This window comes from Staurois parvus, unplaced genomic scaffold, assembly GCF_062004578.1.
Source record: "Staurois parvus isolate SC_StPar_1 unplaced genomic scaffold, SC_StPar_1.0 ptg000327l, whole genome shotgun sequence".
Classification (NCBI taxonomy): domain Eukaryota; kingdom Metazoa; phylum Chordata; class Amphibia; order Anura; family Ranidae; genus Staurois; species Staurois parvus.
In genome coordinates this window covers 5,729,755-5,742,512 of record NW_028318123.1, presented here as the reverse complement: position 1 = coordinate 5,742,512, position 12,758 = coordinate 5,729,755, and the positions used below count along the sequence as shown (strand labels likewise).

Genomic DNA, 12,758 nt, shown 5'->3' with positions numbered 1-12,758 from the left:
CCTCTCAGCATCCAAGGACAGCTCCAGGTAAGCATCAGACCACCGGATAAACTTCCTCACAGAAATAGGGATCTCTCCACCTTGGGGGATAAAGAATAGTCAAAATGGCCACCCGCCTTTCATGCGGCCATCTGTGGCTTGACGTCACTATGGCAGGTTCCTCTCTGATGCGTTTTGTGCCCAAGCACATTATCGAAGGGATGTGCCCGCCATCTGAAGTCTGCAGACGCCATATTAGCATACCACGCATGCACAAGCGGGATGGACCGGCGTGAAGGACTCACATCCGTGCCCGCTGGGTAAACAACAGAATTTAACCAAAATCATGCAAACAACCAGTTTGAGGGTATATAGCAAAAGGGACTAATAGTTACTAAATGGAGTTTATAAATCAATTGGAGAAATAAAACAATCCACGGCTGCCTTATTAGTGGAGACCAATTAGGGGCAGAAGACAACCATTTTGCTGTAGACCCAAACGAGAAATATTCATGAATGGCGAAACAAGCAGACATGACGGACTACAAGTCTTACCAAACAAAAACTAAAGAATAATAATGACAAGGAATAATGAATCAAATAAATATGATAATAATACTAGATATCATAACCCAACTGGTTAATGAATGAAAAAGGCAAAAGACAATGATAATACAAAATGAATAATACAATAAAAGAGTTTAAATATGCTGCTGGTGGTGGTTTTTCACCATTGGCACAAGCTTCCATCTGACATGGCCCTTACAGCAGGAAGAAGAATTAATGTTTGTCATAAATTTGAGCTAAAGAGATGCTATGTGCTTATATTGTAGCAGATCTTGCTATAGTTAGCACATAATCAAGTCTGGACAAGAAAATCAGTAAATACACTGCTCCAAAAAAATTAAAGGAACACTTTTTAATTAGAGTGTAGCATCGTCAGTTAAACTCCTGGAATATTGATCTGGTCAGTTAAGTAGCAGAGGGGGTTGTTAATCAGTTTCAGCTGCTTTTGTGTTAATGTAATTAACAGGTGCACTAGATGGGCAACAATGATACGACCCCCAAAACAGGAATGGTGTTTCAGGTGGAGGCCACTGACCTTTATTTCCCTACTCATCTTTTCTGACTGTTTTTCACTAGTTTTGCATTTGGCTACTGTCAGTGTCACTACAGGTAGCATGAGGCAATACATAGACCCAACAGAGGTTGCACAGGCAGTCCAACTCCTCCAGGATGGCACATCAATACTTGCCATTGCCAGAAGGTTTGCTGTGTTTCCCAGCACAGTCTCGAGAGCATGGTGGAGATTCCAGGAGACAGTTACTCTAGGAGAGCTGGACAGAGCAGTAGAAGGTCCTTAATACATCAGCAGGACCGGCTCCTTTGTGAAAGGAGGAACAGGATGAGTACTTAGCACATAATCAAGTCTGGACAAGAAAATCAGTAAATACACTGCTCAAAAAAAACTAAAGGAACACTTTTTAATCAGAGTATAGCATCAAGTCAATTAAACTCTTGGGATATTGATCTGGTCAGTTAAGGAGCACTGCCAGAGCCCTACAGAATGACCTCCAGCAGGCCACTGGTGTGAATGTCTCTGACCAAACAATTAGAAACAACCTTCATGAGAGTAGCCTGAGGGTCCGACGTCCTCTAGTGCATCCTCTGCTTATTGCCCAGTACCATAGAGCTCAATTGGCATTTGCCACTGAACACCAGAATTGACAGGTTCGCCACTGGCACCCTGTGCTTTTCACAGATGAGAGCAGGTTCACCCTGAGCACATGTGACAGACATGAAATGGTCTGGAGAATCCGTGGAGAATGTTATGTTTGACTGTTATGACTGTTTTGGTGGTGGGCCAGTGATGGTCTACAGAGGCATATCCATGGAGGGACGCACAGACCTCTACAGGCTAGACAATGGCACCCTGACTGCCATTAGGTATTTGGCTGAAATCCTTTGACCCATTGTCAGACCCTACTCTAGTGCAGTGGGTCCTGGGTTCCTCCTGGTGCACGACAATGCCCGGCCTCATGTGGCGAGAGTATGGAGGCAGTTCCTGGAGGATGAAGGAATTGATACCATTGAATGATCCCCATGCTCGCAAGACTTAAATCCAATAGAACGCCTCTGGGATATCATGTTTCAGTCCATCCAATGTCGCCAGGTTACACCTTAGACTGTCCAGGAGCTCAGTGATGCCCTGGTCCAGATCTTGGAGGAAATACCCCAGGGAGATCATCCGTCGTCTCATTAGAAGCATGCCCCGACGTTGTCAAACATGCATACAAGCACATGGGGGGCCATACAAACTACTGAGTACCATTTTGAGTTGCTGCAGTGAAATTTCAGCAAAATGGACTAGGCTGCTGCATCATTTTTAACTTTAATTTTCCGGGTGTCTTTGAAATCAGTCATCTGTAGGTTGATAATTTTCATTTCCATCAAACAATGGGGCATCCTTACCTTCCTAACACATTACCCAGTCCATATCAGTATAGATATCCAGCATGGTATTTTTGCCCATTGAGATCTGATGTGTTTTCAAAGTGTTCCTTTAATTTTTTTGAACAGTGTTTATTGAGTCCTGTCCTTGTTAAAGTAATTGTAAACCCTCACCTTGTAAAACAACCCATTCTGTTTTAAAACAGAAATGAAAGGTAAAACATTTTGTGAAGAGATATAAAAATCATTATAATTACTTTTTTGCCCTTTTATATAAGTAATGACATACCCTCTGTTCTCAGCTGCATAAAAGCTTGGAGAGGAGAAACAGTAGGACACTGAGCCTCACAGTGAATGGCTGTGCAGGGGGGTGTAAGGAAAGGTTTGATCACTGGAGGAGAGAACACTGAGTTCCCAGCACAGCTAGAGAACTGACCACACTGTGCTTTTATGCTTAGTGTGCTCAGTTTTTAATAGGAAAGCAGGAGGACTGACAGGATCACCAGGGATTACACACAAAGGAAGCTATACTAAGAGAACAGGATATTTTTTCATACCAGTACATGGTACAGTAGGCATATATCAGGAAAATCAAATGTTGGTTTTATATATACTTTAAATTCTGTGGTTCATTATTTTATAACAGTTAGCAATTTTGGAGAATTACAGATGTTTTGCATATAGTGTGATGAAGTTATAATCTGAATTTCAGTCTTGCCATGGGAATAACGTCAGACTTGGCAAACTTCAATATCTGATTATAGTCTGCAGTAGGAAATAACTCCTCCTGATTGTGACAAAAAAAGCCCTTCCCTTTCGAGATTTTCCTGTCTGTCTTGAATACAAAACATAACAATGTCCTCCTCCTGTGCAATATATTTTTGGGACGTGCCCACAAATGAATCATTGCAAATTCCAAAGACAAAAATATAGGTATGCCTTTCTGTTTATCATGTTTTAAAGTGTATTTTCAGACAATTTTATATTTTGGGGGTAGAATGAGGAAGGAATAGAAACTATGTAGGATCTTAGTACCTCTTTGGCCCTGTTAGGGGGATCCCCCCATCATTTTTCGTTCTGGTGTTGACAATGTGGCCACCAGGAAAGGAAGAAAGGGGAAATCTTTAACAGAGACACAGAAATAAATGAAAAGAAAAAAAAAGATTTTTAGCAGATTACAAAGCTAGCAGTAATGTTAGTGTTCTTACTGTATATGTTTCTCTCCATTTGAGAATTTACCTCTTGACAGTATTGTTCCTGAGACAGAAAGTAAGGAGAAATCTGCTTATCAAGATTCCAGACAGTAATAGAACATGGCAGAGGTTCCAACCCTGCCCTCAGTCTTCAGCTGTCATCGCTGTATAGTAATTATGGACCAGAACAATTTTTACATCAGTTTATTCAGTGATCCCTTTTTTCCTTTGATCAGTATTAGGAAAACATTTTGTTTATTTATTATAGGTACTTGTATAGCGCCGTCAATTTACGCAGCGCTTTACATATATATATTGTACATTCACATCAGTGCCTAACCCTCAAGGGGTGCACAACCTAAAGTCCCTAACTTACATTCATACACATACTAGGGACAATTTAGACAGGATCCAATTAACCTACCAGCATGTCTTTGGAGTGACGGAGAAAACCGGAGTACCCGGAGGAAACCCACGCAGGCACTGGGAGAACATGCAAACTCCAGGCAGGTGGTGCCGTGGCTGGGATTCGAACCAACAACCCTAGTACTGCCAGGTGGAAGTGCTAACCATTTAGCCACTGTGCTGCCCATTTTGTTCATAGTCTAGTTTAAAATGACACTAAAATTCTAATTCTGATACAAAGACATAAAGGATTTTTTTTCATTTTGCACATTTGCAACACAAAAAATAATAACAAAAAAAAGCAATGAAAAAAAGAAATAAGCAAATCAGCCAAAAAATAAAAGCTGAGGGAAGAATGAGAGGAAGTAGTTAACTTAGGATCAAGTAAAGGTTAAAATGGGGTTAAATTATAGCAAACTGTATTGTAATTGTTAGGTTTTTATTGGCTGCGTTAGCTGACATCATATCCAGATCAAATGTCACACAGTAATGCTGTTACATTGTATTTCTCAAATAGGCTTGTGAACAGTGTTCTGAATACGGTTTAGAAGCTTTGTTGTACATGGCAGCCTCTGTAGCTGCTACTGTAATACAGAACAAGCCTGGCATCAGAGGGAGAGGGACAGTGCACTGCCCTTTCTAAAGCGCTGCTGAAACCTTATTGGTTGCTATATGGTTAAATTTAGTGATTTGATCAGCCCCACATTTTAAAACTTTCTTTTGCATTAGACCAGGGATCTCCTGCAATAAAAGGTACAATTTAGTATACATGCCCAACTGAGCCATATGTATATACAGGGATGTATGCTACATTTTTAATTAGTTAAATTAGGCTAATTAATTAGGTAAAAATTTTAGCAAGCATGTTTCTGTCAGGAAAGGTTTACTTTAATATTGCAAGGTAAGAAACCATGTTTTCCAAAGGGATATAGGAAAAACTAGGTGATTGAAAGATGAGAATGAACATTAAGGAATAGGAGTGATTAGAGGAGGCAGCTACAAATTTGATGGTCCATTTAATTAGTTGCTGTGGGCAGCATCTTTATATTTTATGCACTGTGTTTACTTTCAGTGGGTTTCTGTTGGATCCCAAGGTCTGATGCAATAAACCTGGAGAGAGGAAAATGAGAATGAAAGTAGAGGTGTTACCTGCAGTGACCAATTTACAAATCCAATTTAATTTTTTTTCAATAAAGTCATATAATTTTCCAGAGGATTTCTTCATTTTCAAATCTACTCAGCAAAACTGAAAGCATTCCACAATGGGCACAAACTTTTTGGCTCTTCAAGGAATCTGCTTCATATTTTGTGGTAAACTGTGATAAGCAACCACTTCTTAGAGTGCATCTCAAATTATTCCTAGAAAAAAGGCAGCTCGGTTGCTAATGGTGAAAACTTCAGATTGGTTCTCAACATTGTTTTCCAGTTTTTGTTTCAGTAAATTTTTATTTATAATGCTCGAGTTATAGGAAAATAACTTATTGACACAATTTCAAGTAGTTTAGCATTAACAAAAGGTGGATTTACAGGTGCATTCCAATCCCTTTATGGCCTGCTTTAGTCATTGTTAGGGGTTGGGAAACAAGGCTGTTGTAGCATCCATGTCCATAGTGTGGAGGAAGTGAGAAATATGAAAAGATTGGAGTCACAGAAGGAGACAGATTGGATTGGTGGACAGTGGGGAAGGAGTAGGGCCAAAGATAGGGGAATTAAGGAAAAGAAGAACCTCCCTCCAAAACTGTGGAATCTTCATTAAATAACAGAATATCCATGCATCCAGACTTTCTTAAATTTCTTCGTGGAGTCACCTGATATAGCTGCCATTTTGTTATTTATCAAATACCAGATCAAATTGTTTTGGGCCTGTGCTATGGTTGGTTGTTTGTACCACCGTGCTCTAGAATGTGTTTGTTTTCCCTACCGTAAGAACAAAAATGAATAACCTAATTTGTTGTGTTGTGCAAGCTTTAGTTTGTAAATTAAAAAGGTCTGTGTATGGCTTTCTTTTACAAAATATTTATTGAGATTTTCAAAAATAACATACAGCACAAGATCTCGATACAAAAAATAATAGGGTAATAAGAAGATAATATGGTCCAATGATAACTTGAGCAGTGCAACCAACAGTGCAAATAACTGTTGGTACTATACCGACTGAAAAAGGGCTCACAACCAGGCTGCAAGTATGCAGTTGCGCAGGAGAGCATTGGAACTCGCGTGGTCTGTATGATCGGGGCCACCTACAACGCCACGGAGGAGGCTGTACCTGCATTATGAACAAACTTGTGGACATAAAGCCCATAAGGGTCCAAAATAAAATATACAGTGAATGAAAAAGAAGAAGGAGAAGAAATAGGGGGGAACACTAGAAGAGGAAGAAGGGGGGGTCCTGTGGAAGACCTCCATATAGCCACAACAAGAGCTACACCAGCGTCCTCAGTCGAAGAGCACAGAGCTGTCCAGGTGCAAATCAGCATTATGTGTGATCCATGGTTCCCACACTTTTAGAAATTGAGCGTGTGTGTCATTCAAAATTGATGTGAGATTCTTGTTCCCATAGATCCCATAAGTCGATGCCTGACCTCAGAAAAGTAGAGGAACTGTTGATGCTAGGCCTTAGCCAGAGTTTGGTGGCCCACCAGGAAAACAAAGCTTACCCATTTCTGCTGGGTTTTGGACAAAGCTGCTATAGGTTTATGTAATAAAGCTTCCTACGGGTTATGCGTCAGGGGCACAGTCAAGATAATTCTAATACAGGAATATACCTGAAACCAGAAGCGTATTGCTTTAAGGTAAATCCATCAAATATGGAGTAAAGTACCCTGTTCCCAACAGCCCTGAAAGCACATTGAGGACACATTGGGGACAAACTGGGACACAAACAGGGGTCATATACAAGTCAGGAGAGCAATTTAAATGCATTTTCTTGAGCTAAGATATTTTGGAAATACTTGGAGGAGGCCTGCCAAATGATGTTCCAAGATGCTTGCTCTAGGGTCTTGCCCAGGTCAGCTTCCCAGTTTGCCATGTACAAAAGCTTCCTGGAGCTGGAGGTATTCACGATGGAGGAATAGATGTCTGCCCCTTCTAGAGTGGATCTTTCCGGCGCCAATTCCCAAAAGAAATCAACTGCCTCAGGGGACCAGGCTGGTTTTTAAGGAGGCCTCCAATGCAGGGGCTGACTGACCATTTCGAGCACTCGGGCACTGCCCGAGGGCCCGAGGTCAGTAGGGGGCCCCATGAAATGCCCCTGGTACTTTTTAGAGGCTTTTTCTGGGTGAGCTTTGAGTGTGGGCAAGGACACAGGGGCCCCATGATCCCCTATTGCCCGGGGGCCCCGTGTGTTGTCAGTCCACCCCTGCTCCAATGTAATGCCAAATCTGAAGATGACAGAAAGCCTCCGAGGCCAGTAGGCACCACCTTTCCCGGAGGTACAATGCTGTGAAAAAGTTTTTGCCCCTTCCTTATTTTTTATTTTTTTTGCATATCTGTCACACTTAAATGATTCAGATTATCAAATAAATGTTACTATTACACAAAGATAAATACAAAATGCAGTTTTTAAATAATTATTTCATTTATTAACCACATGCCGCCCAGCCACTGTATAAATACGGCAGCAGGGCGGCACGGGCAGGCAAAACCATGTTTTAAAACGTGTGTTTTGTAAACAGGTAGGGGGGGCGCCGCCGCCCTACCTGTCCCGCCGATCACAGCCACGGGTGTCAGTCGCCGGGTCACAACTGGTCCTTACTGGCTATCTCCCGGCGATCGGCGGCAATCAGTGACAGAGAGCACAGCTGCAGTAGCTGTGCTTTCTGTCACTTCGCTGACAGCTCGAGGACAAGCTGATCGGGACAGAAGAGTTTCTCTCTCCCGATCAGCCAGTCCCCATCCAGCACACACCCCCGCCCCCTAGTAAAACACTCCCCCTCACACAGATAACCCTTCCCTGAAAAATAAAGTTAACCCCTTCCTCCCCAGTGCCATTAGTACAGTGTCAGTATTTTTTTTTTTTGCACTGATCACTGTATTGGTGTCACTGGGGATGTCAGTGACCCCAAGTCAGTACCCCCTAATGTCAGAATGTCCGCCGCAGTCCCACCATAAGTCGCTGATCGCCGCCATAAGTCACTGATCGCCGCCATAAGTCACTGATCGCCGCCATTATTAGTATAAAAAAAAACTAAAAATCCCAGTATCTTTCCCGCCATTTTTTAAACGCTATAACTTTCACGTAAACCAATTAATTTACACGTATTTTTTTTTAGCAAAAGACATGTCGCAGAATGCATTTTGGCAGAAATGTATGACTAAATTTCATTTTTAAATTTTTTTTTACTGGACATGTTTTATAGCAAAAAGTACAAAATATTGTTTTTTTTCCTCAAAATTGTCAGCCTTTTTTTTTATAGCGCAAAAAATAAAAACCGCACAGGCGATCAAATACCACCGAAAGAAAGCTCAATTTGTGGGAAAAAAAAAGGATGTAAATTTCATTTATGTACCGTATTGCATGCCCACGCAATTGTCCGTTAAACTAGCGCAGCGCTGTATAGCAAAAAAAATGGCGTAAATTGCAGTATCTATACCATAGTTTGTAGACGCTATAACTTTCACACAAAGCAATCAATATACACTTATTGGGATTTTTTTTTAACAAAAACATGTAGGAGAATACATTTTGGCCTAAATTTATAACCAACTTTGAGTTTACTATATATTTTTTATAGCTGAAAGTAAAAAATATTGTATTTCTTCAAAAGTTTTGGCCTTTTTTTGTTTATAGCGTGAAAAATAAAAAGCGCACAGGTGATAAAATACCATCAAAAGAAAGCTCTTTTTGTGTGAAAAAAAAGGATGTAAATTTCGTTTCGGTGCAGCATTGCATGACCGCACAATTATCAGTTGAATTAGTGCAGCGCCGAGTAGCAAAACGAGGCCTGGTCATTAATGGGGGTAAATCCTCTGGAGGTCAAGTGGTTAAGGTAAAAAAGCTGTCCAAACCTGCCTTGCTCTATGTGAAAAAATAATTACCCCCCTAAACCTAATAATATCATAAATTTGTGATAACTGGTAATAGATAACTTCACATGGAGCCAAGCAGGTTTGGACAGCTTTTTTGCCTTCATAATTGAAATCATCATTTAAAAACTACATTTTGTATTTACCTGGGTTACCTTTGCTTAATAACATAATTTATTTGATGATTTGAATCATTTAAGTGTGACAAATATGCAAACAAATGAAAAGTCAGTAAGGGGGCAAATACTTTTTCAAAGAACTGTAGCTGAAGTATTTGATGCATTAAGCGGTTTTAACCCCTTTCCTTTGCCACCAGCGAAAAGCCATCAGACTGTCATAGGCTGGGAAGAATTGGGGTGTGCTGAGACTACCCAACAAAGGAAGAAGAGAAGATATGAGGCATAGAGCATGGACCAAGGATGGATCATGCAGTCTGGTTGTATGCTTGGGGCATCCAGAGAGGGTTGTATATAGCGAAGGGAGAGCACTCAGAAATAGCTAAGTATACCCATATACTGTAGGCATTTCAGACATTGCATGGAACGAGGCAAGCGGTACTACTTGGGTCACAGTGTAACGTTTGAGGTTGGGGATTGCCAGTCCACCCGCCAGTCTACAGCGATATAGTGCTGCCACCGGAAGCCGTGGGTGGTGGGAATGCCAAATGAAGTGTAAACGTTTGCGCTGTTCTACAGTATGCGGAGGATGTGACTGGTAACGGGGATCGGCAGGACCCTTAATAAATGTATTATTTATATATTACAGGTACATATATAGGGCCATCAAATTACTCAGCGCTTTTACGTATGTACACTATATTGTGAAAAGTAATGGGACACCCCTCCATGGCCACAGGTGTATAAAATCAAGCACCTAGGCATGCAGACTCCTACAAACATTTGTGAAAGAATAGGTTGAACCTGTACAATAAGTCCATCTGTGAAATTTCCTTGCTACTAAATATTCCACGGCCAACTGTTAGTAGTATTATAACAAAGTAGAACAACAGCAACTCAGCCATACAGTGGTAGGCCATGTAAAATGTCAGAGCAGGGTCAGCACATGCTGAAGTGCACAGTGCGCAGAAGTCACCAACTGCCTTCAGATTAGCACAACAACAGTGCATAGAGAGCATCAAGGAATGGGTTTCTGTAACCGAGTAACTGCATCCAAGCATCACATCACCAAGTGCAATGCAAAGTGTCGGATGCAGTGCTGTAAAGCATGCTGCCACTGGACTCTAGAGTAGTGGAGATGTGCTCTCTGGAGTAACGAATCACGCTTCTCTGTCTGGCAATCTGATAGACGTGTCTGGGTTTGGTGATTCCCAGGAGAACGGTACTTGCCTGACTGCATTGTGCCAAGTCTAAAGTTTGGTGGAGGGGGGATTATGGTGCGGGGTTGTTTTTCAAGGGTTTGGCTTGGCCCCTTAGTTCCAGTGCAGGGAACTCTTAAGGCGTCAGCATACCAAGACATTTTAGACAATTTTATGCTCCCAACGTTGTGGGAACAGTTTGGGGATGGCCCCTTCCTGTTCCAACAAGACTGCGCACCAGTGCACTAAACCAGGTCCATAAAGTCATGGATAAGCACATTTGGGGTGGAGGAACTTGACTGACCTGCACAGAGTTCTGACCTCAATAGAACACCTTTGGGGTGAATTAGAGCAGAGACTGTGAGCCAGGCCTTCTCGTCCGACATCAGTGCCTTCCTCACAAATGCGCTTCTGGAAGAATGGTCAAACAATACTTTTGGCAATATAGTGTATATTGTACATTCACATCAGTCACAAATATAAGAGCTTTGGAAGGTAAGTCACGCGGAGAGTATGTATGGCTTTCTTTGTATTCCCCAGGACCAGGGGTGTTTTTTTTAGTTTGTATACCTTAATATGGTTTTTAAGTTTTAATGAACCATCCTCCGTTTTCTCCCTCCTGCAGAAGTAGTATTTGTAGGTGGTTGTCAGCTGTCATCATTCTGTTTGCATACAGATTATTGTTGCTAAATAAATCACATAAAATGTTTCCTTTTCTTTTTAGCCAAGGAATATTGTAAAGTTCTCTTCCCATATGAAGCCATCAATGAAGATGAATTGGCAATCAGAGAAGGTGATATCGTGCTGGTTGTAAACAAGGTAATTTATTGAGTTATATGCAAACTGTATATTCCTGCTGTCAGTTTCAACTTAAACAACTGAAACAAATGTTTTAACTCAGTTTATAGTCTTTTCTTTGGCTGCTGTCTCACAGAATTTATAGATACATGTGTCTAGTGGATACGTTTTTGGGCCCAGTAGTAGTGTGTTCTTTTTAATACACAATATTTCTTATTCCGAACTACTTATTCTTCATTGTGGTAAGCCATAGTAATAAATGCACTTTCACTCTGATGAAGTCAGACCAGAATAGTCAACATGAATTCTGATTGGTTGCTAGTGGTCATTCCTTTTTAGGCTGACATCAGATGGGAATTTGTCATTGTTGACAACTCATCAGTGATGGGATTGGTGTACAGGGAGTAGATATACTCACCCATTACAACTTGTCTCTCCCTCTCTGGTCAGACAAACAAGGTGCTCTTATACCCCTGAAATGTGACATTATTATACAGGATTTCTATAGCGCCAACAGTTTATGCAGTGCTTTACAACATAAGGGCAGACAGTACAATTACAATACAAATGAATACAGGAGGATTTAGAGGGCTGTGCTCATTAGAGCTTACAATCTAAGAGATTTTGCAGTGTTTTATTTAGCAAGGAAGTAACAAATGGAATCAAGTGGGTTTTTTAGTGATCTTGTAGCTGTACTTTTTAGAGATTCTGTAGCTTGCAAGCTGATGCCAGCAACATGATCTCAAGTGTGCCATGGCTCCAAATTGTTCTATACAGTTACATATTTTCATTTACAGCTTTTTTGAACTTCTAGTGCTACACATGATTTTGTTTGTTTGCTTGATGGATTGACTGGTAAATATTGCCCATTTTATACAGCACAGTTGACTGCTAAGGTGCTAAGGGCCTATTCACACCGTATGCATTGGTCTGCACTGGGCAGCCTTGCCAAATGCATATACAAGGCAATTTGCCTTTATTCTTATTAGTTAAGTTCACACCAATGTGCTGCAGTGGGTGCTGATTTAAAAAAGTAACCATTGTGATATTTATGATGCATTGCTACGGTTTCCTTCACTGCATTATACTGCAGCTGTCGGTGTGAATGAGTACTGAGGGAAAATGAGCATTAAATTACTGAATGCTTAAAATGTTCAGAGACTGGGCATACTACAGTAGATGGTTAGAGTTACAGGCATACTACAGGAGATTGTCAAAGACTTCAAGCATGCTACAGCCATGGTTGGAGACAATAGACATGATGTAGGAGTCTGTCAGAGACTGAGAATATGTTACAACAGATGAAGAGAAAAAGTAAGAACATGCAAAAGAAATACACCAAATTGATTAGTCAGTGGAATTGAGTTTAAAGCAGAGTTGTCCAACCTTTTAACTTTCCTGGGCCACATTGGAAGAAGAGGAATTTTCTTGGGCCGCATATAAACTGCACTAACAATAAGAATAGCTGATGAGCAGAAAAAGTCAGGCAGATCACAAGAGGAGCTCCAGTCAAATTGGTGTTTATTAAAAGTCAGCAGCTACAAAAGTAGCTGCTGATGTTTAATAGACAGACACTGACCTGTCCTAGGATC

General features: G+C 41.0%; 1 protein-coding gene across 4 annotated transcripts in view; it reads left to right on the top strand.

Annotated features, from left to right (window-relative positions):
• SH3KBP1 (SH3 domain containing kinase binding protein 1) overlaps window positions 1-12,758 on the top strand; it is a 544,697-nt gene that overhangs the window by 425,419 nt on the left and 106,520 nt on the right. For all 4 annotated transcript variants that reach the window (XM_089683906.1, XM_089683908.1, XM_089683904.1 and 1 more), the window contains one exon: window positions 11,093-11,187. In XM_089683906.1, the coding sequence (XP_089540032.1) occupies window positions 11,093-11,187 (95 nt within the window). The remainder of the gene's footprint in view (window positions 1-11,092; window positions 11,188-12,758) is intronic.